The sequence below is a fragment of the Pseudochaenichthys georgianus genome, chromosome 1 (assembly GCF_902827115.2).
Source record: "Pseudochaenichthys georgianus chromosome 1, fPseGeo1.2, whole genome shotgun sequence".
NCBI lineage: Eukaryota > Metazoa > Chordata > Actinopteri > Perciformes > Channichthyidae > Pseudochaenichthys > Pseudochaenichthys georgianus.
Genome location: NC_047503.1, coordinates 46,764,386 through 46,791,879, shown reverse-complemented (window position 1 = coordinate 46,791,879; position 27,494 = coordinate 46,764,386). Strand labels below are relative to the sequence as shown.

At 43.2% G+C, this 27,494-nt stretch overlaps 1 protein-coding gene across 1 annotated transcript; it reads left to right on the top strand.

Annotated features, from left to right (window-relative positions):
• Positions 1 to 6,373: 6,373 nt before the first annotated feature.
• On the top strand, positions 6,374 to 25,129 carry LOC117451220 (sialic acid-binding Ig-like lectin 10). The gene is made up of 13 exons (XM_034089413.2): positions 6,374 to 6,404; positions 6,482 to 6,561; positions 7,558 to 7,914; positions 8,041 to 8,250; positions 8,382 to 8,735; positions 8,934 to 9,158; positions 9,919 to 10,191; positions 11,072 to 11,341; positions 11,655 to 11,915; positions 12,668 to 12,749; positions 12,835 to 12,889; positions 23,142 to 23,230; positions 23,402 to 25,129. The coding sequence occupies exons 2-13, from the start codon at positions 6,492 to 6,494 to the stop codon at positions 23,454 to 23,456; spliced, it is 2,301 nt and encodes a 766-aa protein (XP_033945304.1). The 5' UTR covers positions 6,374 to 6,404; positions 6,482 to 6,491; the 3' UTR covers positions 23,457 to 25,129.
• The last annotated feature ends 2,365 nt before the right edge of the window (positions 25,130 to 27,494 follow it).

Here is a 27,494-nt window from a genome sequence, read left to right as displayed (position 1 = left end):
ACAGATGGCGAGTATGCCAAAACATTCATGCTTGATGTGGCCAATGAACTGTTTGATGACTTCCCAAATAAAGACAAGATAATCAAACGAATAAAAGACATGCCCCTGTCAGCAAGAACTGTGCACGATCGTAGCATCATGATGGCAAATCAAGTCGAGGAAACACAAATTAAGGACATAAACGCCGGGACTTTTCTCTCGCGTTAGATGAGTCAACAGACGTTAGCCATATATCTCAGTGCAGTATAATTGCCAGGTATGCTGCAGGTGACACACTGCGTGAGGAAAGCTTGGCTGTTTTGCCAATGAAAGGGACAACAAGAGGAGAGGATTTATTCACGTCTTTTATGGAGTTTGCTAAAGAAAAAAAATTACCGATGGACAAACTTATTTCTGTCTGTACTGATGGTGCACCCTGTATGTTGGGGAAGAACAAAGGATTTGTAGCGCTTCTCCGTGAACATGAAAAGAGAGCCATCCTAAGTTTTCATTGCATCCTGCACCAGGAGGCGCTTTGTGCTCAGACGTGTGGCCAGGAGCTTGGTGAGGTGATGTCGCTGGTCATTCGAGTGGTCAACTTTATTGTTGCCCGAGCTTTAAATGATCGCCAGTTTAAAGCTCTGTTAGAAGAAGTTGGGAATCATTATCCCGGCCTGCTTTTACACAGCAACGTGCGTTGGTTGTCAAGGGGGAAGGTGCTCAGCCGTTTTGCAGCTTGCCTGAGTGAAATCCGGACTTTTCTTGAAATGAAAGGCGTCAAGCATCCTGAGCTAGACAACACTGACTGGCTCCTGCAGTTTCACTATCTCGTGGACATAACTGGCCATCTGAACCAGCTCAATGTGAAAATGCAAGGTATTGGAAATACAATCTCATCCCTTCAACAAGCAGTGTTTGCATTTGAAAGCAAGCTGGAAGTCTTTCTCAGGGACATTGAAACAGGTCGTCTTCTGCACTTTGAAAGACTGCAACAATTTAGAGATGCATGCTTAGCAAGTGACTCCACTCAACATCTGGATCTCCTGCAGCTAGCTGGCTTTACGTCCAATCTCCTGCAGTCATTCAAAGCACGTTTTGGAGAATTTCGTGCGCGCACTGGTCTTTTCAAGTTCATCACTCATCCACATGAGTGTGCCGTGGACAAAATCGACCTGACATGCATCCCCGGGGTCTCTATCGGAGACTTTGAGCTTGAAGTTGCTGACCTGAAGGCATCAGACATGTGGATGAGTAAGTTCAAGTCACTTAATGGAGAGTTGGAAAGTCTTACGCGACAGCGAGCAGAGCTGGCGAGGGAGCACAAGTGGACAGAAATTAAAAATCTTCAACCTGAAGACCAGCTGATTCTTAAAACTTGGAACGAGCTTCCTGTGACATACCACACAATGCAGCGTGTGAGTATTGCCGTATTGACCATGTTTGGCTCTACATATGCATGTGAGCAGTCATTCTCGCATATGAGGAACATTAAGACCAACCTACGCTCACGTTTAACTGATGGAAGCCTCAACGCCTGCATGAAGCTCAACCTCACCACGTATGAACCAGACTACAAGGCCATCAGCAAAACCATGCAGCACCAGAAGTCACATTAAAAGTAAGACATATTTAATTTATTATACGTTAAAAATACTATATGGCTCTCAATGAAATATATTTGGCTTTTATGGCTCTCCCAGTCAAAAAGGTTCCTGACCCCTGCCCTAGCCCAATAGGGAACGTAACACCCCCTCAGAAAATAACTGGCCCCCCAGTCAAATTGGTCTTGAACCGCCACTGCTTCCAGCGCAGGTGATGTTACGATAATAATACTACATTCATATTATTCAGGAAGGATGAGACAAGCAAAAAGCGTACCTACCGATCAGGCAAAGTTAAGACACTCAGCAGGAGAGCTTCGTTCAGCAGCGGTAGCAGACAGGATCCCTGCAAGGGTCTACAACCAGCAATAAACATTTAGTATGTATGCTACTTGTCATGCTATGCATACAACAAACGGCAGCCACCGCAAACCATGGATGTATAATAAGAACTGGATACAGCGTGGGAGGCGGGGCCTCATTCATTCCTATGAGAATTGCTCATTGGCGCATGATGATAAAATAGCCCAACTTTTGAGAGAGTGAAACGTCACAGATTACCCGGCATGCCTGAGAAGTACCCGTATGTGCGCTCATAGCGCATGCGCAACTTTTACCAAAATGCTCGTTCACATCAAGCACGTCAATTTGCATACACATAACAGCACCGCACGTTCATGACAGCATGGTAATGATTTTTTATTATGATGGATTTGATATTAACGACGCGGCAGTTAGCAGCGAGCGGCTAGCTAGTAATTATGCTAATGTGACATCAATCGTTATGTACTTATATTACGCTGTAACAGGATCTAGTGATATCCAACAGAGCTTCATTTAGCATGAAATAATGATTGCACTGTGTAATATTAACTTTATTTAATACAACATTTACGGTACAAAATTTAATCATACAGCCCATGTAGTATGATAATGAATTACAGCAAACATGTGCACTATATCCATTATTACAGCTCCGTGGGATGGCAGTAAGTCGATATGGGTCCGTTCTTAAAGATAAACGCAACTCACATTGGTTTCTCAAACAGCATCTCTGTAAACTACGTGTATTCACTGAATTTCACTCTCTGCCTTTAACGGCTCGTTGTAGCTCCAATAGCTCCAGCCCCCACCCTCCCTGTGAGCACAGTGTGCTCTGATTGGTCGGGACACGTACGATGAACGTGCCGGGCGGCGCGTTCCCGTGGGTTAGATGCACGTTCATAATGCAGAGGGTAATAACTCTCAGAATAACGTTATTAGCACATTATTACAACTTGAGGACCGAATATTTTTAATAAGGGCTATACAAGTGTTCATACTGGGTAGTTTATTTAGGTTAAAAAAAATTATCCAACGATTTAAAGACCACTCTTTCCCAATGTATGTCAATGGGAAAAAATGTTTCCGGGCCTGGCAACCAAACGGAAGTGTAGTACCGCCGTTTGGTCAGCACGAATATTTTCATCTGAGTGCGGCGCACTTCCTGGGGGCTTGCAGCAAACTCACCGGTGCCATCCAAGCCCCCAGGAAGTGCGCCGGAGTCTGATGAGAATATTCGTGCTGGTCAAACGGCGGTACTACACTTCCTTTAGGTTGCTGGGCCCGGAAACACTTTTTCCCATTGACTTACTTTGGGAAAGAGTGGTCTGTAACTCGTTGGATAATTTTTTTTAAACTAAATAAACTACCCAGTATGAATGTTTGTATAGCCCTTATTAAAACCATTCATTCCTCAAGTTGTAAAAATGTGCTAATAACGTTATTCTGAGAGTTATTTCCCTCTGCATTATGAACGCGCATCTCACCCACGGGACCGCGCCGCCCGGCACGTTCATGTTGCGTGTTCAGCCCTACATGCGTTTCTCTTTACCCATGGATGCACAATAACAACGGACCATATCGCCTTACTGCCAGCCCACGGAGCTGTAATAATGGATATATTGCACATGTTTGCTGTAATTCATCATTTGTAAAATATTATACTACATGGGCTGTATGATGTAAATCTTGTACCGTAAATGTTGTATTAAATAAAGTTAATATTACCGACGTAGATTAACGTTCCCGTAGCATCTTATTGCACTTGCAATTGTTTTAGTTACTTGTGGGCTACTTAACATGAATAATCACAGTTACTATCCTTTTACTTCATCACATTTCAAAAAGAAATAGGCTATTGTTATTTTAACTCCACCACAGTAATCCATCATCAGCTTTACTTTTTAGATAAAGTTTTAACTCACAATTGATCATAACAGGCTTCAACATATACATTTTTATATATTACCAAGTGGTTTCATGTACAACCCACACAAGTATCATGCTAAATGAAGCTCTGTTGCTTGGATATCACTAGATCCTGATGTCAGCGTAATATAAAAGTACATAACGATTGATGTGTAACTTAGCATAATTTACTAGCTTGCCGCCTCATTAATATAAATCCAGTACCATGCTGTCATGAACGCGCGGTGCTGTTACGTGTACGCAAATTCACGTGCTTAATGTGAACGAGCCTTTTGGGCGGCGTGGTCAAAGTTGCGCATGCTCTATGAGTGCACATACGGGTACTTCGCAGGCATGCCGGGTAATCTGTGACGTTTCGCTCTCTCAAAAGTTGGGCCATTTTGTCATCATGCGCCATTGAGCAACTCTCATAGGAATGAATGAGGCCCTGCCTCCCACGCTGTATCCAGTTCTTATTATACATCCATGGTGCCATCGGAGAAAGCACGTAAACGGGAAGTGGTCTTCGTGCCAAAGAGCAAGAGGGAGCAAGTGTGAGACTGACCCCTCTTTAGAAAGGTTGTCCCGTGTCGATAGGGCTGAACAGTTTATCCTGCTTCATTGAGATAACGACGAACAAGTATATTTAAATGTGCAAAAACAATCCGTTTTAAATAATAAACTGTACATTGTTTCCGGGTCCTGATTCAGTTTCTGATGTTTCACTGTCCTCTACTGAGGGATCTTAAGTGAGACACATGCAGGCTTCTTCACTCAGAGAGCTCCCTCCACTGTCTGCTTTAAAGGGTCAGTTCACCCAAACTACTAAAGTACTGATGTCCTCTCTTACCTCCTAAACATGCAAATCATTCATAATAAAGTTTGCTGCATGCTGTGAGGTTATTTTTCAAATGTTAAAGTGTTTTAATAAATGTAAACATTGGACATATGTTCACAGTTAATTCAACTGATCCACCTAAACATCCAAAGTCATTGAACATGTGTTTTTCGTATCATTAAACACTGTGTGTCCAAATCCTACAGTCCACTTGATTATGTGTGTGTTCATATTGGGTTCACACTAACAGGCATGTGAGTTTATCACGTCTCAGAGTTCTGCATTTCTCTGAAACAGAAGCAACCTGACCGCAGAGAGAGCAGAGAAGAAACAAACCAAGAGAAATTATATGGCATTTTCCATTCTCTCTGATAATTAATTTGGTTCTCTTCATGCTGTTCAGTCAAACTGCCTCGTGGGTTCAGAGGTTAATGCATTCCTGTTCCTTCACTACACCTGCAGACTGTGTGACGTCCTCAGTGCTCAGAGAGATCAACTGTTTTACCCCTATCATTTAATATCCTTTCCTCCTGGGACCCAGCCCATTGAAAATGTCCACTGTAGTGGACATTTTGTTAACATGCATCTCCTTTTACTCTTTTGGGATACTCTATCAATCCCTGATGTACTGTACAGAGGACATCCTGGTCTTACAAAATTGTATAGAAGCAGGAGGAGAAATCAAATATTGTTGAATAATTGTAATTTTTACCATGAAAATCATATATATTCTTGTTTATTAACATGTGAGGAACTATATAATTAGTTCTGAAAGCAATTAAATAATTCAAGTTTTCAAATAACAGCCCTTTTATAAATGTCCATTCTAGTGGACGTCAGGACTATCTTCATGGACTTTATGACTCAATATTGTTGCAGGAGACGGAACTGAAGCAGACATTTTCTGCACCAGAAAGTTCAGGAAGATTCAGATGTTGAGCTCTCAGATGATGAGAGAGATGAGACCTTCACACCTGGGATAGAAGAGGGTCAAAAAGAAGGGGGGGAAATATGCAGGAGGCTCCATGAGCGCACAGATAGATAGGGACGAGCTGGAAAGACATGGCCCTCTGTGGACCAAGAGAAGCACGTATGTCTTATTGTTGTTTTCATTTGAAGTGGAGCCATGAAAAATGAGAATTCCCTCAGGAATGCAAGCTTTGTTTCTATGAACAGGTCAAATGGAGACCACATCCATAAAACTAGTCAAGATGACTAGAGTCATCTTGACTAGAGTAGCCCATGCTGACTGGAGTCAATGAGGTACTTTCCCACTACGTTGACTACAAATCTTTGAAGATCTGGAAAGATTCACCAACAAACAAGCTAGTTTTGTATTGACCAAATAAACAGCAATGTTCAGATCAATTACTTAGTTATGTTTTAAATAAAGGTGAATGTATTATTGTATTAATATCACTCTATAACCATAATACATTACATAGTCCATCTGTTAATTTTGGCTGAAATTGGAAGACACTTTTTTTCCTCGGGTCCCAGGAGGATAATGCTTTTTTCAGGAGTCAGTATTGGCAGCAAAACGGGTCTTTACCCATAGTTTATTTAGTTTAAGAAAAGTTTATTGTTTGTTAAAAAACCAAACTTTACTGTGTAGTGGGTGTTACTGGGGTTTGGGTCATCATGCTTATGAATAATCTAAAGAGGAAGTAAATCTAGTCTCTTAACAGCCTGATATCCGTCTTCTGCTCATTGCGACAGAGGAAAGGCATCTTTCAACCCATCATTCCTCCTTCACTGTGAGTAGAAACAGTTTATTGATGTAATGATTCTGTAAACCTCCTGTGAACATTATTTAATCTGACATGTTTTATAGTCTCACAGAGATGAGAGGAGCAGCTATGAGTTTCACTGCAGCAGCGAGTGGATTAGTTGTCTTCCTGCTCTCTGTGTCAGGTACTGTACATCTACACTTACATTCATCACATGAACAGAGGGGATTCTGGGAAATGTGGGACTTGTTTAATCAAGTCACATGTGGGAATAAGTGGATCAGGGTTGGATGAAATGCAAACTTTCCAGAAATATTCCAAATATATGTTTCATGTAGCTTTGATGAAACACTTAGATGTTACCAAGTTTTTACTTGTAATGGATATTCGTAAAAAGATCGTTCCTGTGTTGATCGACGTCATTTGCTTTTATCTTTTGCTTAAAGTAACTGTGTGCCCAGAACATTTGTAAACTGAGGATATTGTTCCCTCCTCACCCTGTGAAAACCTTTGCTTAGTTTTATTTCTAAGATTATAAAAAAATATTGTTTTTTATTAATCTTTAGTGTTTGAGGGATATTTTTCTCACAACTCCTTTTATACCGTGTCAACTTCTCTCATGTCGCCATACATCTGCACCCAACCCTTCTAGTTCCTTCTCTCCTCTATGACCTCAGTGTTATATTTCCACGCTCTGAGTTTAAAGCAGTATTCTTCTTTTTCTCATCTGTATATCAGACGGAAGCTGCTCACACCTCAGTGCTCTGCATGTATTGTTATTGTTCACACTGACCTCAGCAGCAACCTGACCACAGAGCGAACAGAGAGGGAACTGGACAGAGAATCACACACTATTCTAATTAATGTGATCGCTAATCATTCACTGTTCATTTATATGAAGGCATTTTCCAATCTTCCTTTGCCTTGACTGTAAAACTGAGCATACCCTTTTTGCGTAGACTTCTGTTCTACCTGCTTTAATTAAGAAACAACAAAGTCAAAGAGTATCATTGGTTTTAAAATGCCTAAGAAGGAATTCACATGTGTTTTTCTGCTCTATCCCAGTAAAGTTTGTAAAATATTTATTTTTACATTCTTTGTTGAAAGTACTGATCAGGACATTTCTCAACAATTTATAGATTAACTTTGATTCTAGTTTCTGATGTGCTCTGTGTTTCAGTGGCTCAGGGTCAGGATGGCTGGGGAGTGACTTACTCTTCTACTGAGATCTGTGCAGTGAAAGGATCATCAGTGGAGATGAGATGCAGCTACGAATACCCATCTACATTGAAAGGCAGTGTAAACACAGTTGAGAAAACATTCTGGTTTGTTGAAAAGAAAGATGGTGAATATGTAGATGTGACAACAGAATCAGAGTATGCAGGTCGTGTAGAGGATCGCTGTGAAAACAACACCTGCACTCTGAGAATCAGAAACCTGACAGAGAGCGACTCAGCTGAGTACAAGTTCAGGATCACAACCAACCAACCAGATGGAAAATATAGTGGTTCACCTGGAGTCACTTTGTCTCTCACAGGTAACACCAATCAGTTCCAAACGTTCAACTTTAAGAAAACAATAATATCATTGTGATGTGTTTTTATATACATGAATGTTGAGTTTATTCTTAAATAACCTTCCTGTTCCTTCTTCACAAATACAGATCTCTCGGTGCAGGTGGAACGTGAAGATTCTAGCAGAGCAAACCTGAAGTGTCAGAGCAGTTGTGATTTACCTGATGATGATTACGTCTGGTACAAGAACAGAGGAAGCACTCTGTCAGGAACATCTTCTCTTCAAGTCGACTTGAGTTTTCAAGACAGCTATTCCTGTGCCTTGAAAGGATTTGAGGACTCTCCCTCCCCTTCAGTGTGTGAGTTCACTTCACTACCTTATTCTAATATAACACCATCTAGTGGAAGCCTTAGCTAACTGTATGGGTATGTGACTTCTCATCAACTCTGGAAAAACAATTGTTTAAAAATGAGTTTTCTCATTTTTCAGGTGTCACTGGTCGAGAAAGCAACACGGTGACTTATACTGAAGGAAGTATCTGTGCACCAAAAGGATCATCAGTGGACATTTCCTGCACGTACAGCAGTAATGACAGTATTACATCTAAGTTCTGGTTCAGTCCTGAGCGTAGTCATCAGGGACAGAATCCCTCTCAACCTGAGGACCTTAGTGAAGACTCCCAGTATGCAGGTCGTGTTCAGATCCTTGAAACAGAGAGAGGACGCTCCACTCTGAGGATCTCTGACCTGAGAGACTCAGATTCAGCTCAGTATCTCTTCACATTCAAAACACCAGGGTTTGAATGGAGGAGTGATTTACCTGGAACAACTCTGACTGTCACAGGTACTGACCAACACACTGATGTATGTATACACCAACACATTACAATTAGAGAATACTGGAAGTTGAGTTTGTGTAATTACTGTTGGATGAGTTATCATATGTGTTCACCTACTTTAGACTGTTGTGTTAAAGTTACATTTATCATCAATTTCATTTCAGACCTAGTGATATAATATTGTTTCTTTTTCTCATATCCAGCTCTCCAGGTGCAGGTGACCATAAAAAGTTACGAGAACTCTAATACCTTAGCAGAGCTGAAGTGTCACAGCAGCTGCAGTCCAGCTGGTGTTTCCTACGTCTGGTTCCATAACGGAGAGAAAGTCACTCAAATATCAACATCTTCCTTTGAAGGCTGGATTCAACCCATAGACAGGTTCTCTTGTGCTCTGGAAGGTCATGAAGCCTTCTCTTCTCCTACAGTGTGTGAGTTCACTCATACACACACACACTGACATTTCAATACATTGACAATCTCAGATAGAAACCTTACAATAGTCTTCTGATTCGTAATGCAGACGCAGCAGTATTATTGATACAAACAAAAAGCTTCTCAGGTAAACAACATACAGATTAAATAGATTTTGGTAGAGACCGCATTAACAACATATCAGAGATAAAAATACAAAATATCAACAATAACAGAAAATCCTGTAGGCAGCAAGAAACATCACAAATATATATCATAAATAAGGTTAGCTTTATATTGTTCTTCATGTTATTCCAAGTTACAGGAGCAAGATGAAGGAAAACTGGATTCTCACTAAAAAGCTCAGTCGGCAGCTGCCACAGAATGTAATCATGATGTGGGCCCACTTTGAAATAAACATTAAGGAGGTGAAAAAACAGTTATAAATCAAAAGAACCAGTTTATCCTACAGAGAGATGTACAGCTCAATATGACGTGTAATATCCTAATCTCCAAGAACACTTAGTGCACCGTGATTAACATCACTGTCTTCATGCAGGGTTAGAGTTAGTCTGCTAGCAAGATGAAGATGTTCAGGTTTCAAATGAATAAACACGTGTTTTTGGCTGTCAGTGCTCATCAGCAGGAGACATGTTACACATCCAGGATCTACATTACAATGTAAACATACTTGGGATATGGACACACTATTTATCCTTTGAATTTACATGTTGCTTGATTGCAATTTACACCCATAATTTATTTATGTATCCCCAGATGCTCCAAAGCGTCCCTCTGTGTCAGTGTCAGTCTCTGGTGGGATAGAGGAGGGCAATTCAGTGACTCTGACCTGTAGCAGTGATGCTAACCCAGCAGCTGAATACAAATGGTACAAGAAGGATAGAATTGGACTCTCTTCTTATTTCAATGAAGGACCACAGCTTGTCTTCAGCTACATCCAGTCCTCTGACTCTGCACGGTATTACTGTAAAGCTGAGAACGAGCTATACAGGTGGAGTATATCTCAAGGCTTCCTTATCGACGTGAAATGTGAGTAAGACAGTTTATTTAAAGATAACAAGCTTAAATCTGTCTAGTTGTTTCAAGAGAAGATGTTACTTATCATCACTACTTTCTTCAGCTCAGCTTGCTTTGCATTACATGGGATCCAGGGAACAAGCGGGTAACAAAATGTGAACTGGCAGTAACTTCTAATCACATTTGATAGAGTTGCTAATGATGACATCATTGAGAAAATAGTGTTGAATATTGTTATATTTAACTAATATTTACTGTTATTAACTTTACAAGGCTATCTCTAAATCCTTAAATTCCATGACTCAATGCATAGTTGTGACTTGATTAAGTGATACACTAAACGGCATTTAACCAATGACAAATCATTACTTTATTATGACTAATAAGAATTCAGAAACACCCATGAACAATTATTAACGTTACATATTAATTCATTTACATAATATCTAACGGTTGTTTCTCTAAAATATATTCCTTAGCTACAGTGAAAAAACTGAAACGTTGACTATAATTAAATGTATCATGTCAACAAATTAAACATAATTGTATTAGGTTGGTTGAAAGCAATAATATATATTTAAAATGAAAAATATTAGGTTCAACTAAATATTATTGCTTTCAACTCACCTAATGCAACATTTATTAATTTATTGACATAATACATTGAATTAAAGTCAATGTTTTAGTATTTTAAGTGTACTCTACAAAATGTGATTAGTAAATACTCAACAACTGTCCTTCAAGTTAGGGTTATTTTGGAATGAGTTCCTCATTCAATGCTCTGTAATGACTCGAAATGCAGCTTCATTCAGCGTTCAGTAATGTAGAGACCTTTGAGCTAATGCAGTGAGCAACACATTGTTAATATTTACTGTTAACACTTCTCCTCCAGATGCTCCGAGGCTTCCTTCTGTGTCAGTGAGTCCCTCTGCTGAGATAAATGAGGGCAGTTCAGTGACTCTGACCTGTAGCAGTGATGCTAACCCAGCAGCTACAAACACCTGGTACAAGAAGAATGGAAATCGTAATGTTCCTCTTCTCAGTGAACGACCACAGCTTGTCCTCAGCTCCATCCAGTCCTCTGACTCTGGACAGTATTTCTGTAGAGCTAAGAACAAGCTGGGGGGGAGTACATCTGAAAACATCTCTATTGTCGTGAAATGTGAGTAAGACAGTTTATTTAAAGATAACAAGCTTAAATCTGTCTAGTTGTTTCAAGAGAAGATGTTACTTATCATCACTACTTTCTTCAGCTCAGCTTGCTTTACATTACATGGGATCCAGGGAACAAGCGGGTAACGAAAAGTGAACTGGCAGTAACTTCTAATCATATTTTATAGAGTTGCTAATGATGACATCATCGAGAAACGACTGTTAAATATTGTTATATTTAACTAATATTTACTGTTATTAAAATGTTTTTTCTTAAAAGGACATTTATGGCAATAATTACATTATAATCTCTGAATCTCCAGACGCTCCAAAGCTCCCCTCTGTGTCAGTGAGTCCCTCTGCTGAGATAGAGGAGGGCAGTTCAGTGACTCTGACCTGTAGCAGTGATGCTAACCCAGCAGCTAGCTACACCTGGTACAAGGAGAATGAAGACTCTCCAAAAGCTTCAGGACAGATCTTCACCATCTCTGACTTCAGAGCTGAACACAGTGGGAGTTATTCCTGTGGAGCGCAGAACAAGTTTGGACGTAGTAACTCCACCTTTCATCTGAGTGTTGCGGCAGGTAATTGTTATGCATTCATCTACTACCACACACTTATCAGCTTGTGTGTTTTCAGTCATATAGGAGGCAGAAAAAAGTCTGTATGATGCAGTTTTCTTTCTTGATGTGGTGGGTGTAAGAAAGTTTTATTTCTGTTACATTAAAATAGGTTCATTTAATTGTATTGTGCCCGTGTTTCAAGGCAAGGCAAATTATATTTATTTATATATTTTTCAGCACGTGGCGATTCAAAGTGCTTTACAGATTAAAAGCAAAATACATTTAAGAACAAATACAGCATAAATACATTATTTAAAAGGCATTTAAAAACAGGGATTACAAACAGGGATAAGCACACCCAATTTGAATAAAGGGTTCTTCTTGCTTACATAAGAACAGAAAAGTAAGATAAATCCAAGGTCTGCACAGTGCCCATTTATTGGGACATTAGATGCCAATTTCATTGTTTGCAGACGATACCGTCCTTTTAATTAGACCTTGACCATCAGTGTGCCTAAAACTGATAAGACCTTAGTAATGCAGGTATTTGTATTCAGAATTAAGTTGAAGATTAACATTAGGGACATTCTGGGCACAACTGAGCAGGAGAAAGTTTTGAGACAAACCCTAGACTTACTGGGCTGGTCAGCTGTCCAGCTGCTCTGGGAGCACCAGGAGATTCAAAGGGAAGGAAAAACAGTATTCAGGTTTAACAAGTATCCCCATTAGAGAAACACCGCTGTATTAACTGTCTGTTGATCACTGTTTCTCAGGATCACGGAGGCTACTACCTTTTGTAACAATCCCTGTTGTTCTCCTGGCTGTCATATCTCTCTCTGTCTTCATGTGGATCAGGTGAGCAGATCTGTTCAACTTAATCATTGTTTGTTAAATCATTGAAAATCTGTATGTTAGAACTTTATCACTTTTTTGTAACCAGAAAAAAGAGGGCTTCCAGGGACTCTGCTGAACCTGAAGAGAGACACACAGAAGAGGTGAGAATATTTTTATAACGAATACTGTTTATCTAGTCAGTTAATAGTTAAACCCCAAGCCTGTTTTTCAGGTTTCAGGCTCGAACATGACATTCCCAGAACAAATGACTATAACTTCACTTCTAAAAGGTTTATATGAATATTTGTTGTCATCAAAGCAAGGTTACATCTGTGAGTTGGATGTAGAAGTGTCAGAATCAATATAGCTTTTTCTGTGTCAGAGTAAATTCAGATGGAACATAGCAAACAAAATGTAAATTCCTGTCTCCGCCTAAAGAAAACCCATTTACTTATAGTGAAGACTAACCTTGAATGATGGGTTGGTAGCCTAAAAGCTTTATGAATCCACAGTATAACATATAATAAGTACCCTGTATCAAGATTGAGGCAAAACAAGTTTGACCTTTTTAGAGAGGTTTATGAAAATAAAGTCCAGGCGGAATAAGCTTTGGGCACATTTGGGCACATTTGGTTCCATCAGTGCCATTTGACCTTTTTCAGGTACTAGACTATACAAATCATTGTATTACATTGAATCATCACTATAGGTATTCATTCCACCCAAAACAAAACAAAATATTTAAAAAGAATATATATTTTTTTAAATATTTGTTTGTGTGTGAGTGTGTGTAGGTGTGTGTAAGTGTCGGTGTGTGTGTGGGTATGTGTAGGTGTGTATGTGTAAGTGTAGCTGTGGGTGTGTATGTAACTGTACCAACGCACTATACAATAAAACTACACTGTAGGTCAGTGTGTGTAGGTGTACTTGCACAATAAAAAAAACGGAAACATAGGTAACATTTGACTCCAACTGGGGCAGATTTATTACATTAACATTTTACCAACACACTATAGGCATGTAAAAACAAACATTTTACCAACGTACTATACAATAAAACCACACTGTAGGTTTGTAAAAACAACAAATATTTTACCAACACACTATACAATAAAATCACACTAAAAAACAACAAGTATTTTTTTTTTAAATAAACACTCTCAAAAACGTTATACCTACCTGAACTTTATACCTACCTGAATATTCCAGTATTTAGGTCGTGCCACTCCCTGAAACAGTTCTTTTTGACAGTGAAGCACAGAGCGACCTGGCACTTCCTGCACTACACAGGTGTCTTCACCCTTTTGAGTCCAGCATCTAGGCACCTCCTGCAGTTCTTCCTGACCTTGGTGGCATCTTCCCCATAATACTCGGTTATGCATGTGAGTGGTGGAGGAGGGGGTGGTGGAGGTGCAGGGCCTTCAGCAAACTCCAACAATTCTGCAGCAAGCTGCTCCTTGAAAGTCTTCTGGGTGTGTGACTTTGTCCTGCTGGGGTCACTCCTCATCTAACAAATGTGGAAAAACAAAGAGATTAGATTAATTCACTGGCTTATACTTATAGGATAATATTGGACTATAAATGAATAATATTACACCAAATAAATAAGTAAACACATGTATATTCATTCACTGGCCATTCATTTAGAAAATGTAACTCCAAAAAGACAAGTAACACTATTTAGCATGTTGGCTAATCATTCCTGTTGGCTAAGCTAACACTGTGATGCAGTTCCACCAAACACATAAGTAATATATAAAAACAGAGAGATTACATACCTTTCCCGTGGTGGGAATCCGAGTCACTACTGTCTGGATCCAGGTCTGGCTGGAGGAGATCTTCATCATCCGACGAAGAGTCATCTGGTAGGATCATAGCCCCGCTATTGTCAGCTACCATCTCTAGCACCTGCTTGGTGGTGAAGCTCTCCCTTCTGGCTGCGTAATGCGTAATGGAGCCGGAGCGGGCGTAGTTTATACTACGCAGGATCATATCTTTGGAACCCATTGGTCGATTTGGGTGATTGACACCTTTTCTGAACCGTTAGAGCCAATATAATCGAGTGACAGTTAGTAAATCCCGCTAAACACTTACGTCAAGTAGAGAGAGGTTTGCGTAAACAGCACGTGAGACAGCATTAGCTCGGGACTGCGAAACTTTATACCTACTCTGCTGCCATGAATGTAATGATAGATTATCAGAAACAATTCTAAAGTGACTAAGAGACATTGGATTAACCTTGAGCAGCGTTTTTATTCCCTTGAACACGATCACAACGTGATCACTTTTGATCACAAAAAAGCAACGGTAAGACATAATTATTGTTATGGTTTTGAAAACTGTTGTTTTTTCTCTTCTCTGTTCTGGCTGCTAGCTCAGTAAGTGTGTGTCCGACAGTGAGGATACTTATAACAAAATAATCTGTGGAGTATCAGCTTTCAGATGATATGTAGTTTGTGCAGAAAATATTAATTTTAACAATTGTTTTTGCTAGTTAGCACCGGAAGTAGCATCTGCCGGTTTTAGCTAAGGGCTAATGCTAACGCTTCTTGTGAGACTTGTGTTTTGTTTCTGTAAAAATGGTTCATATCGTCAGTTAGCTGAGATTCTTCTCGTTAATCTGGTATAACACATTAATAGGTTTTTAAATATTAAGATGCTGAGACACAGTGTCGTGAAAAAAAAAAACAGGCTTAACAGGTTAATACGGTCTTGAAACGTCCTTAATATTTTCTTTCATACAGCATGATGTTGATGAAGCAGGGATATTTCTTCCATCATACCACATTTGAGTTTTCTGTCCTGGCTGCAATCCTTTGAAAAACTATAAACCAAATAACATTCAAATGTACAGCTGATCCCAATGTCAGACAACAATATGTCTAAACGAGCAATCACAGGTCAGGGTGCTCTGCTGTTTCACGAGTTATCCTCCAGGTGTCAGTATTGGGTCCACTCTTGTTGATCATCTACCTCCTTCACCATGATGTCCACTTTCACTGCTCTGCCAACTTCTCCATGCCACAAACCGATAGTTACGGCTGTAACTACGGTTCTATGAGTCCCGGATGACCGCCAGAGGCGGTGCTTTAGCACTGGATATGTCCATCGCGCGCATGCGCGGCTCGAGTACCAATAACAACAAAGTCACCTGTGACCCACGTGACACCGGCTATATCAGCCGGTATTGTCAGAGGATCTGTTCCCCGAATCTTCTCGCGAGCACACAATAATTCTGAGTGACAGGGAACTCTGGCGGTCATCCGGGACTCATAGAACCGTAGTTACAGCCGTAACTATCGTTCTATTTCGTCCCTACTGACCGCCAGAGGCGGTGCTTTAGCACTGGATGACCTATACCAACAATGTCATGAAGAATCCAAGCCCTTGCTCACCACTGGAAGCAGCGGAGCTCGGCAAAAGGACCACGCCCAAAGAATGGGGAGTGGCGACATTGACCTGATGACAACTGGAGAATGTGCCAGAAGACGCCCACGACGCCGCGGCGCAGATGGTCTCCAGGGGCACCCCTCTCAGGGCAGCCCAATATGTTGAGATGCTCCTTGTAGAGTGGCATCTCAGCCTGGTGGCAGGGGGCGGTCACTGGCCCCGTAAGCCTGTGAGATGGTATCGACAACCCAGTGGGGAAGCCACTGGTTAGAGGGCCTAACCTCCTTTAGTGCCGCCAGGGCAAACTCAAGAGTTGCTCCTCCTGCCGTATACAGGCAGTAGCCTTGATATACGCCCTTTGGGCACCCCCCGGGCACAGCCACTTCGATGTGCCGTACTCCTGAATGTCAAAGCGTGCCAGCTGGGCAGGCTGATTGAAGTGAGTTTGTGGAAGGACCCCGGGCGGGAATGCCACATTTGCCCAAAGGGCAACGCCTGAGAGTCTCACCTCGGGCATGTATTGTTTATGGAGAGGACATGCAACTCCCCGACTCACTTCCCTGAGGCTATGGCAAGCAGAAATGCTGCCTTTGTGGGCAGCCACCTAAGCCCCACCTGGGCCAGGGGCTCGAAGGGAGGAGGTGATAGGGCATCCGGCAGCAAGGGAAGGTCCCAAGCCGGAGCCCTCTGGGTGCAAGGGGGACGCTGCCGTAAAGCCCCTCTCATAAAGAGGGACACCAACCTGTGGCACCCCGCCGTGGCGCCGTCGACCCGAACATGTTGGGCAGAATCGCAGCCACATAAATTCAGAGTGGAGTGAGAACGTCCACTATCTAGAAGGGACTGTTGTCTAAGCAACAATGTACATGCTGTCCCCAAGGAACACGCACATTCTTGCCCCCCAGTTGGGGTAGAAAGTGCGTGAGTGCAAGCTGCATGGCCCGAAGCTCTAGCACGTTGACCCGGCGCGCACTCTGCTGGGCAGACCACTGACCCTGAATGGTTCTGCCCTGCCGCACTGCACCCCACCCTGAGAGACATGCACCTATGGTGATGGTCTCCTGGCGGGATGGGATGGCGCCCATGGGCACGCCTACCAGAGATAGGCCCTGCCCCTCCAGCGTGACGGAGAGTGGAGCACTGCTGCGACACCCTGACTTCACTGTGCCTGTGCCACTTGGCGTCCAAGTGAAGGCTGTTCAGCCACATCTGCATGGGGCACAACGACAGCGGGCCTAAGGGCCCAGCGGCCGAGGCAGCTGCCAGTCTGCCCAAGGGCCGGAGGAACTGAATAGAAGGCACCCTCTTGCCCGGCCCACGTGGAAGTAGGCATCCCTCGGTTGGGAACCACTCCACCTGTGCATATGCAGTAGTCAGCATATAGAATGGCAGAACCTTCAGGAATCTGTTGATTCCTCTGAGGTCCAAGATCGGGCGAAATCCGCCGACTTTCTTGCTCACGAGAAAGTATGCCGAGTAGAACCCCCTGGATAAGCAGAGGGTCTTACTGGGTTGATTGCGTTCTTGGACAAAAGGACGGACAACTCTTGGCCCAGAGGTAGGGCCCCTGCCGGATCGCTGATGACTGTCAATTAGACCCAGCCGAAGGCTAGGGGCCGGAGCTGCGGTCCGTACCCCTGGGTTAAGGTGAAAACCACCCAAGGGACGGAAGTACAGACTGCCCAGAAACTGAGCTGCTGCTGGGAAAGCAGCCGCCGACCACCCCCGGGATTTCAGAGCCCAGCCCCCCGGACCCTGGAGCCTCTTGGGGGGTTCCAGTAAGGCTCTGGGGCACGAGGCCGCCTGGAAGGCGGGCGACATGGGGCACGAAAGTCATTGGGAGGCGGTTGAGTGGGCCGCTAAGACCTCTGCAGACCACCCCTGTAATCCAGCGGCTGAGTGCGGCTGCTAGAGCGGCCCCTGGGCCTGCTGGGAGTGGGCACAGGTCTGCGAGGACCCGAGTGCTGCTGCCTGGTCTGCCTAGCTTGGGCGGCACACTCCAGTGCCTCCAGGGCAGCTGATCTAAACAGCTCCCCTGGCTCGACTGGTACGCGACTCTCCGTCAACCGGAGGAGGTGCGTCAGCCGAAGGAGGGGGGGGGGGCTACACCGGGCCCAGGCTGAAGGGCCAAGAGGCGACTTCATCATGCCCCTATCGGCAGCTAGCCGATCCACTTTAGAGGACAGCCTATTTCTAGTCCTTCTATTGGGGGGAGCACACAAAGCCATCGCTCCCTCAAGTCGCCGGGAACGGCCGAATTGATCTGGAGGAGGACGTGACAAGGAGAGGTGTCTGTTGGCTGCTGCCAGACGTTCCACCTCAGTGACTCGAGCCACTCTGAGCACCCGAGGCATGCAGCTACAGCTCATGCAGGCGTTTACCGTGAGAACCTCCCTCAGATGCTCGAATTTCGTCCTCACTGACCGCCAGAAGCGGCCGAGGCAGGAGGGGCAGAGGTCGTGGCCATCCTCGGGCTCAAGAGAAACCCTACAGGCGCTACAGGAATGAACCATTCTGTAGGTAGCCAGATGCAGCGTAGCCGGGAGCGGGTGCGGGAACACAGCCTTCACCAGCTACCTGCTTAATGGAAAGAGTAGAGCGTTGCTGCTACTCGCCGAACAGAAAGAGGGATGTAATTACACCCACGTTACGGCAGAGGGAGCGGGAGCGAGATCACTGCCTTCACCGAGCTGGATTAGTAAATAAGGCAGTTTACCAAGAGCGGGGGCGAAAACACTGCCTTCACTGGCTGAGCTAGAGGCGAGTGCCAGATGCAGCGTAACCGGGAGCGGGTGCGGGAACACAGCCTTCACCAGCTACCTGCTTAACGGAACCAGGCAGTTTAGCGTCTACCAGGAGCGGGGGCGAAACACTGCCTTCACTGGTTAAATTAAGACGAATGCCAGATGCAGCGTAACCGGGAGCGGGTGCGGGAACACAGCCTTCACCAGCTACCTGCTTAACAGAATAAACAAGGCAGTTTAGCGTCTACCAGGAGCGGGGGCGAGAACACTGCCTTCACTGGTTGAGTTAGAGACGAATGCCAGATGCAGCGTAACCGGGAGCGGGTGCGGGAAAACAGCCTTCACCAGCTACCTGCTTAACAGAAAAAACAAGGCAGTTTGGCGTCTACCAGGAGCGGGGGCGAGAACTGCCTTCACTGGTTGAGTTAGAGACGAATGCCAGATGCAGTGTAACCGGGAGCGGGTGCGGGAACACAGCCTTCACCAGCTACCTGCTTAACAGAAAAACAAGGCAGTTTGGCGTCTACCAGGAGCGGGGGCGAGAACTGCCTTCACTGGTTGAGTTAGAGACGAATGCCAGATGCAGTGTAACCGGGAGCGGGTGCGGGAACACAGCCTTCACCAGCTACCTGCTTAACAGAAAAACAAGGCGGTTTGGCGTCTACCAGGAGCGGGGGCGAGAACTGCCTTCACTGGTTGAGTTAGAGACGAATGCCAGATGCAGTGTAACCGGGAGCGGGTGCGGGAACACAGCCTTCACCGGCTACCTGCTTAACGGAGAAACAAGGCAGTTCCGCGTCTACCAGGAGCGGGGGCGAGAACACTGCCTTCACTGGTCGAGTTAGAGACGAATGCCAGATGCAGCGTAACCGGGAGCGGGTGCGGGAACACAGCCTTCACCAGCTACCTGCTTAACAGAAAAAACAAGGCGGTTTGGCGTCTACCAGGAGCGGGGGCGAGAACTGTCTAAACTGGTTGAGTTAGAGACGAACACCAGATGCAGTGTAACCGGGAGCGGGTGCGGGAACACAGCCTTCACCGGCTACCTGCTGAACGGGAAGAGTAGAGCGGTGCTACTACTCGCCGAACAGAAAAAGGGATGTAGCTACATCCGCATTACCGGTAGAGGGAGCGTGAGCGAGAGCACTGCCTTCACCTAGCTGGGTAAAATAAAGAAGCTAACAGTATACGCAAGACGTTAGCCGAGCGGCTGCTGCTAACGATCAAGCGAGATCAAGTCAAATAACACACATGTTTAAGACCAGATAACTAGCTTCTAAAGAATAGAATAGCACAGAGCCGTAGTTACAGCAGTAACCATGGCCAGGGCTCACACGGCATCCGCCCGTAGTTACAGTAGTAACTATGGCCAGTACTTACACGGCTCAGACCGTAGTTACAGTCGTAACTCTGGCCAGTACTTGCACGGCTTGGATACTTACACAGCATAGAGCGGTAGTTACAGTAGTAACTCTGGCCAGTACTTGCACGGCTTGGAACCGTAGTTACAGTAGTAACTATGGCCAGTACTTACATGGTTTAGAACCGTAGTTACAGTAGTAACTATGGCCAGTACTTACACGGCATAGAGCCGTAGTTACGGTATTGCCTATGGCTAGTACGTGCACGGCTTGGAACCGTAGTTACAGTAGTAACTATGGCCAGTACTTACGGCTTAACCCCGTAGTTACAGTATTAACTATGGCCAGTACTTACACAGCTTGTAACCGTAGTTACAGTAGTAATTATGGCCAGTACTTACGGCTTAGACCCTTAGTTACAATAGTAACTGTGGCCGGTGCCTAAAAGTGTCAGCCAACGGCTGCCCACTAGACAATATAATATTGGGAGGATGAAATCCTCCTTAATGGCCATACATGCAGAGCACACGGCACACACAGTGAAGATTGTTCTCTGCATATCGTCCTAGTGCTAGGAGTCTAGTACTAGGAGCAGTAAATACAACGATATAGCGCTACTGCAACCATACCATGCGTTTACCGGGAGCAGCAGCGAGAGCACTGCCCTCACCGGCTGAGTTAAATAATGAAGCTTAACCGTACATGCAAGGTGTTAGCCAAGCGGCTGCTGCTAACAATCAAGCAACCAAGTCAGAACACAATGTTAAGACCAGATAATTAGCTTCTAAGAAAGAGAACAGCCCGCATAGAACCGTGTCTGGTTACAGTAGTAACCGCACATGCCGAGCACACAGCACCCGCCGTGAAGATGTTCTCTGCATATCATCCTAGTGCTAGGAGTCTAGTACTAGGAGCAGTAATACAACGATCTAGCGCTACTGCAATCAAACCCTATGCTACAGGGAGCAGGAGCACTGCCCTGAGTTAATAGTTAAGCTCAACAGCAAGGTGTTAGCCAAGCGGCTGCTGCTAACAATCAAGCGACCAAGTCAGAACACAAATGTTAAGACCAGATAATAGCTTCTAGAAAATAGAAAGTACTTACCTTACTTTCTGCATCTAAACGAAAAACGGGTTTAAAGTATGACACTCTTGGCTTTCCATACTAAATCGAATGAGGGACGCAGCCAAAGCTGGGACTCAAATGCTAATGATAGCTCGGGCACAACGCCACAAGCAGAACTTTCAAAAGAGCATAAGGGCAACTTTATGGGAGAGGAAGCGGGAACACTGTCGTCACCAGAAAGTCTAAGCCACAAACAATAAGACGGTAATCAGGACAACTTGGCTGGGAGCAGGTGTGGAAACACAGCCATCACCAGCAACAAGCTGACACAAACCTGTCTGTCGAGGCTCTGCACAGCCGGCGCAGCTCCTGGAGGACGCGTCTAACGACCCGTAGCCCCGACTGTCAGTCGCGAAGCTTCACGCGGCCAGCTGTTTGCAGAGAAATCCCTCAGATCAAACGTTCAAACCTGAACGCTGTAGGCTACGAAAACGTAGCCACGGTACCCTCGCGCAGCGAGAAGATGAAAAGGAACAGATCCTCTGACAATACCGGCTGATATAGCCGGTGTCACGTGGGTCACAGGTGACTTTGTTGTTATTGGTACTCGAGCTGCGCATGCGCGCGATGGACATATCCAGTGCTAAAGCACCGCCTCTGGCGGTCAGTAGGGACGAAATAGAACTTCACTCCTCCTAACCCAGTGTTTCTCAAAGTGGGGGGCGCAGAGGCATGACAGGGGGGGCGCAGAGGCATGACAGGGGGGGTGCAGAGGCATGACAGGGGGGGTGCAAGAGACCAGGAGGAAACATTGTTATGACAAAACAAAAAAAAGATCATTTTTATTTAATTTGAAAAATGATTAATTTGAAAATAATATGCTACAGTACAAGTACGTCTGGGTCTCTGTGTTTATAACAAAGTATTATAACGTATTGTTCTAGCAAAGGAATTGCACAATTGTATTAAGTATTTATTTTTTTGAGTACACAGACTTATGGAGCATTTTTTTATTATCACTGTTCTAGCAAAAGGATTTTTTTTTTTTTTTAAAGGAATGCTCACGCTCATATTGATGTATTTTAATAAATGTTAACTTGGCCCATCACGTGACTATTTGTGTAGGGGGGGCCGACTTTTTTTTTTCTCCAAAAGGGGGGCCTGAAAGAAAAAGTTTGAGAACCACTGCCCTAACCTAATCATTGATTGCTTCTCTCTACCTTTCTCCAGTCAAGTCAAAAGCCTTGTTGTCACCATACCACCCTCTCTTATGCACCTAACATAAGAAACATCACCCAAACTTAATTCTTCCACCTACGCAACATTTCCAGACTCCCTCCATCCCTCTCTAGATGAAGTCTTAATCCATGCATTTGTCACATCCTGTATTGACTATTGCAAGGGTTCCCTCTCCGGTCTGTCCACTAATCTCTTCTACAAGCTCCAAATCTTTCAGAACTGGGATAATTACCCGCACAGAATCCTCTGACCACATCATTCCCCTTCTCAAGCAGCTACACTGGCTCCCTCTTCAATACCAACATTGACTAATACAACCTTCTGCTCACCTCCAAAGCCCTCCACAACCTCCCCACCAACCATCTCACTGACCCCTTTCACATGAGTATACCCCCTCCTGCTCCTTCCACTCATCCTCAGTTGATTATCTAACCATCCCCACTTCACACCAACCATTCTTTATGCTGTGATGCTACTGACCCTGTCCCCCTTGTGTTTGGTTCAGGATTTGCTGTTTTTCTTTTTCGATAATTTGTTTTATGCATTGAAAGGTGTCCTTGGGTGTCCTACAAGGCACCTCCAAATAAAAAGTATTATTTTTTTTATTTTCTAGTATGCCACCGTCCACTTTTCCAACAACCGAGCGAATCCTCTTTCCTTCAACATGAGAGCAGCTCAACAACTCGGACACACGGAGCCACAGTGAGTCCCGGAGTACGCTGCCATCAAGTTCAGCAGTGCTGCCCCGAGGTGAGCAGATCCTCACACAGGAACATTGCCCTCATTACAAGATTAAAATAACATTACTTTGAAATATATCAATTGCTTTTGTATGCCTATTGTCACTGAGAGATATTATCATGTATTTCTCAGGACCAGACCAGAGGACCCAGCTGAATTGTACAGTGTGATCACCAAAGCCCACTGAACACAGCAGGCTTTGCATTGAAGTCTGATACTTCTGTTTTTTGACAATGAGTAAATTACGCAGGTTAATATTGATCTTTAAAATATATTTCACAGGATGGGCCTCTCCAAAAATGTGCCATGAGACAATTATGTATCTTAAAGAAAGATAACATGTATTGATTCAAAAGTGTTCGGTTTAGCTTTTTTTTACTCTTAGTTGGACATCTGTAGTAGCAAATGTATTTAATGCATCAAATTGTTAATTTAACTTGGTTAGCATTACTTTTTCCACAATAAAAAAGTAGTAGCTTTCGGTACAACAAAGGATGTGATCCCTAACTGGCTTCCCACTGCCAGCATTTTTTTATTGGGAAATTCTAGATATTAGCATAGAGCTAGATTTTAATGATAAAAAACAATTACCTTTGTACATTTCTCTAATTACTTCATATAACATTTATCATCCAAAGGATAAATCCAAATGATTTTGAGGCTTACTTGACCTTATATCAGAAATGTCCCAACTACTATTGGATTAAATGCCTTAAAGGTCCCCTATTATACTGTTTTTCATCAATATATTATAGTTCTCAGATATATACAGAACCTGTCTCTGATTGGCTGAAACACCAAACAGATTACCCATAATCCCCTCTGTTTCAGCCCTGTTTCCAAAGTGCTGATTCTCTGTCTGTTACTTTAGATGAAAATAAGGAGCCCCTCCCCACGCCCCTCTGAGAGAGATTTGGTTACAAAGAACTCAATGGTGCTCTAGGAGGAGATTCAGGTGATAAGGGGGGCGGGGGTTACCTTGGTTGCTGATTGGCTAATGGTTACACAAGACAACACATCATTATGACATCATAAAGTGGCCAAAATCTGATCAGCTCATTTTCAGACAGGTTTTTATAGAAATGGATCAGGACAAAAAGAGAGAGAATCTTTTTTCCTTAAACTTTCAGAGTCTCTTTCCACAGAGGGGACACATGTTGATGTAGAAGAGACATGAAGAAGAGGGGACACATGTTGATGTAGAAGAGACATGAAGAAGAGGGGATACATGTTGATGTAGAAGAGACATGAAGAAGAGGGGACACATGTTGATGTAGAAAATAAATGAAAAAGTGAATTTTGCATATTAGGTGACCTGTAAAATGTCACATTCATATCTTTCAAAAGGTAAAATAAAAGTTATTCTGCTAAAAGTAACACATTGAACATGATGGATGAATGGATTAAAACCCACCCGATAATACCTTTTGTTATTGGAAAGCACATTGGGTATTGGAGTGGAATATGCATTAGCTGATCTTGGTGCAGTTTCATACGGCTGCCACTAGCTTTTAGTAAAGAGATGTATTTTTCACCAATGGAAAACCATTTAATAGAACTGGTGGGTATATAACTATCTTTGTGTACAGCATTTTAACACACATGCTTTGTTGGCCATCACGTTTTATTAACCAGCTCCATTATCAACATGTTATGTGATATAATGTTTTTGTAGTTTTAAGGTTTTTATCATCAGAGCTCATTATAATTGTGTTTCTCACTTTGCTGTTAATTCCTGTTCTGGTTGGCTCTGTAAGCATGTTTCTTTTTCTCTTCTGTATTGATTTGGTTTGATTGGTTTAAATATAATTATCTGTTTGAAATGTTAACCGCCCATATCTAATGCAATAAATGTTGATGTTAAAATATCAAAGTGCATTTGTCTGATTGTAAAAACAGTGGAAACAGTAAAAACAAATTAAGCTGCAGTGATGAAAGTGCAGTGTTTGTCAGGATACATTAGAAGGTGAACACAGTGAAGGCAGACTGTCACACTGAGTGAGAGAAGTGTGTGAGTGAGAGAAGTGTGTGAGTGAATGAAGTGTGTGGGTGAGAGAAGTGTGTGAGTGAGTGAAGTGTGTGAGAGAAGTGTGTGAGTGAATGAAGTGTGTGAGAGAAGTGTGTGAGTGAATGAAGTGTGTGAGTGAGAGAAGTGTGTGAGAGAAGTGTGTGAGTGAGTGAAGTGTGTGAGTGAGTGAAGTGTGTGAGTGAAGTGTGTGAGTGAGTGAAGTGTGTGAGTGAAGTGTGTGAGTGAGTGAAGTGTGTGAGTGAAGTGAGTGAGTGAAGTGTGTGAGTGAGTGAAGTGTGTGAGTGAGTGAAGTGTGTGGCCACAGCACAGCCACTGTCCTGCTCTTCCCTTGCGGACATACTTGTGGCTAAGCCTCAGTTTGGGCTGCAGGTTGTTTGTCGTCTGCTTTTACACATGGATTTCTGAAATATTGACAATTGAAATGTAAAACCTCAGATAAGCACTAATGAAATAATTGTATTAATTAGGTTAATAATTAGGCAGTTAATAATCGTAACTGTAAAATGTCTTCAAAGTAATACAGACCAAATCTAAACACCCAGAAGTAAGAAATAATCAACATCAATTATGATAAACACATCTTGCGCTTGTTTTTTGCATGAAGTAACCTCAAATATATTCCTCATGCTGTTGAGTATATTGTGTATTCCCACTGGTCACTCCTCACCCTGTGAAAACATGCTGCACTAGGGGTGTAACGGTTCACAGAAGTCACAGTTCGGTTCGTACCTCGGTTTGGAGGTCACGGTTCGGTACGGTTCGGTACAACAAGAAAAAGCAAAAAAAGGTCCCAAATGCATAATTCCAGGTTTGTTGTTATTTATGTTTGAACAGTAGTGCAAGTTTCAGTCTCAAAATAAGGAACTCTGACATTTTGAATAATTAACTGTATTAAACAGTTAGAAACAAACCACACACACTCAGATGGCCAGATTATCTATAATGGCTGATGTCAAACAAAAAGGTTTCATCAAGCTGTAAAACTAAAAAGAATGTCTTACATCATAAATAATAAGAAAGTGTTTCAAGAGCGCAAAGTCGTTGAAAAACATATGCCAAAAGCTTCCGTTATTTATTTTGGTCTCTCGGCTCTCATATCGATTGGCTTCTTAAAAACAGCGGGGATCAGCTGTTGAACTGCTGTTGTCTTTTGCCGGCTCCGGTGATTGGCAAATCTGGGTGATGCCTCCTGATATGATTTAGCATGTATCGCGTGTGTTTCCATTAGCATACCGCACCGCTGTAGAACAACGCCGACACACCGTCCTCGTCGGATCCACCACTCGCACACTTCATCGTTATTGTAGTCCACAGGGAACCCGAAATGTTCCCACACAGCTGATTTAAAAGAAGCAGGTGGGTTCTAGCTCCTGTGTGTTATCTGAAATCGCCATACTAACTTTTCTTCTTCTTGTATTTAGTTCGTTTTGTTGTTGTGTTTCTTCTTGTTCTTCATTTGTTGTTTAAGGGCAGCTGGCAAACAGCTTTTAGGTGCAATACCGCCCCCTGGATTATAAATAGTGTAGTTGATGCTGCCCTGAAGGACAGACTTTTTTCCCACTCGTAAAAAAAGGCGTATTCGCCGTGTGACTGCATGTGCCGAACCGTGACGTCCGAACCGTGACGTCCGAACCGTGACGGTACGGGACGAATACGGATACCGTTACACCCCTATGCTGCACTGTTTATTCTTAAAACTAGCCAGCTCGTTTTGAAGATATAATCTTCTCTTATTGATCACAAATCTTCACCAAACCTGCTCGTTCCTTCTCTTGCAACGCTCAGCTTTGCTCTGATCTGTTTATCAGAGACAGCTCACACCTCAGGGTTCTGCCTTTATCTCTATTGTTCACACTTAGCTCAGCAGCAACCTGAGGGAACAGAGAGGAAACTGACATGCACACACTCTTATTATCAATACTGTCCCTACTCATGAGCTATATATATCTCATTATATTATTTAATAGTTTAACATTTATTTTCTTGCTGTTTATAGTGTTTATTATTATCATTTATTTATATGTATTCGTAGTTAGCGTGATAAGTAGTTTCTATGCTTTTATTTTGAAGGCATGTTTGGGCACCGGGTGATTAGAGCACCTGGTGTAATTGTATATATTGGAGACAGGTGGGTGGTGGGAGCCAGAGCACCAGTAGGCAAACGTTTTTTTACCAGGGTGTTTCAAGCCACACAAA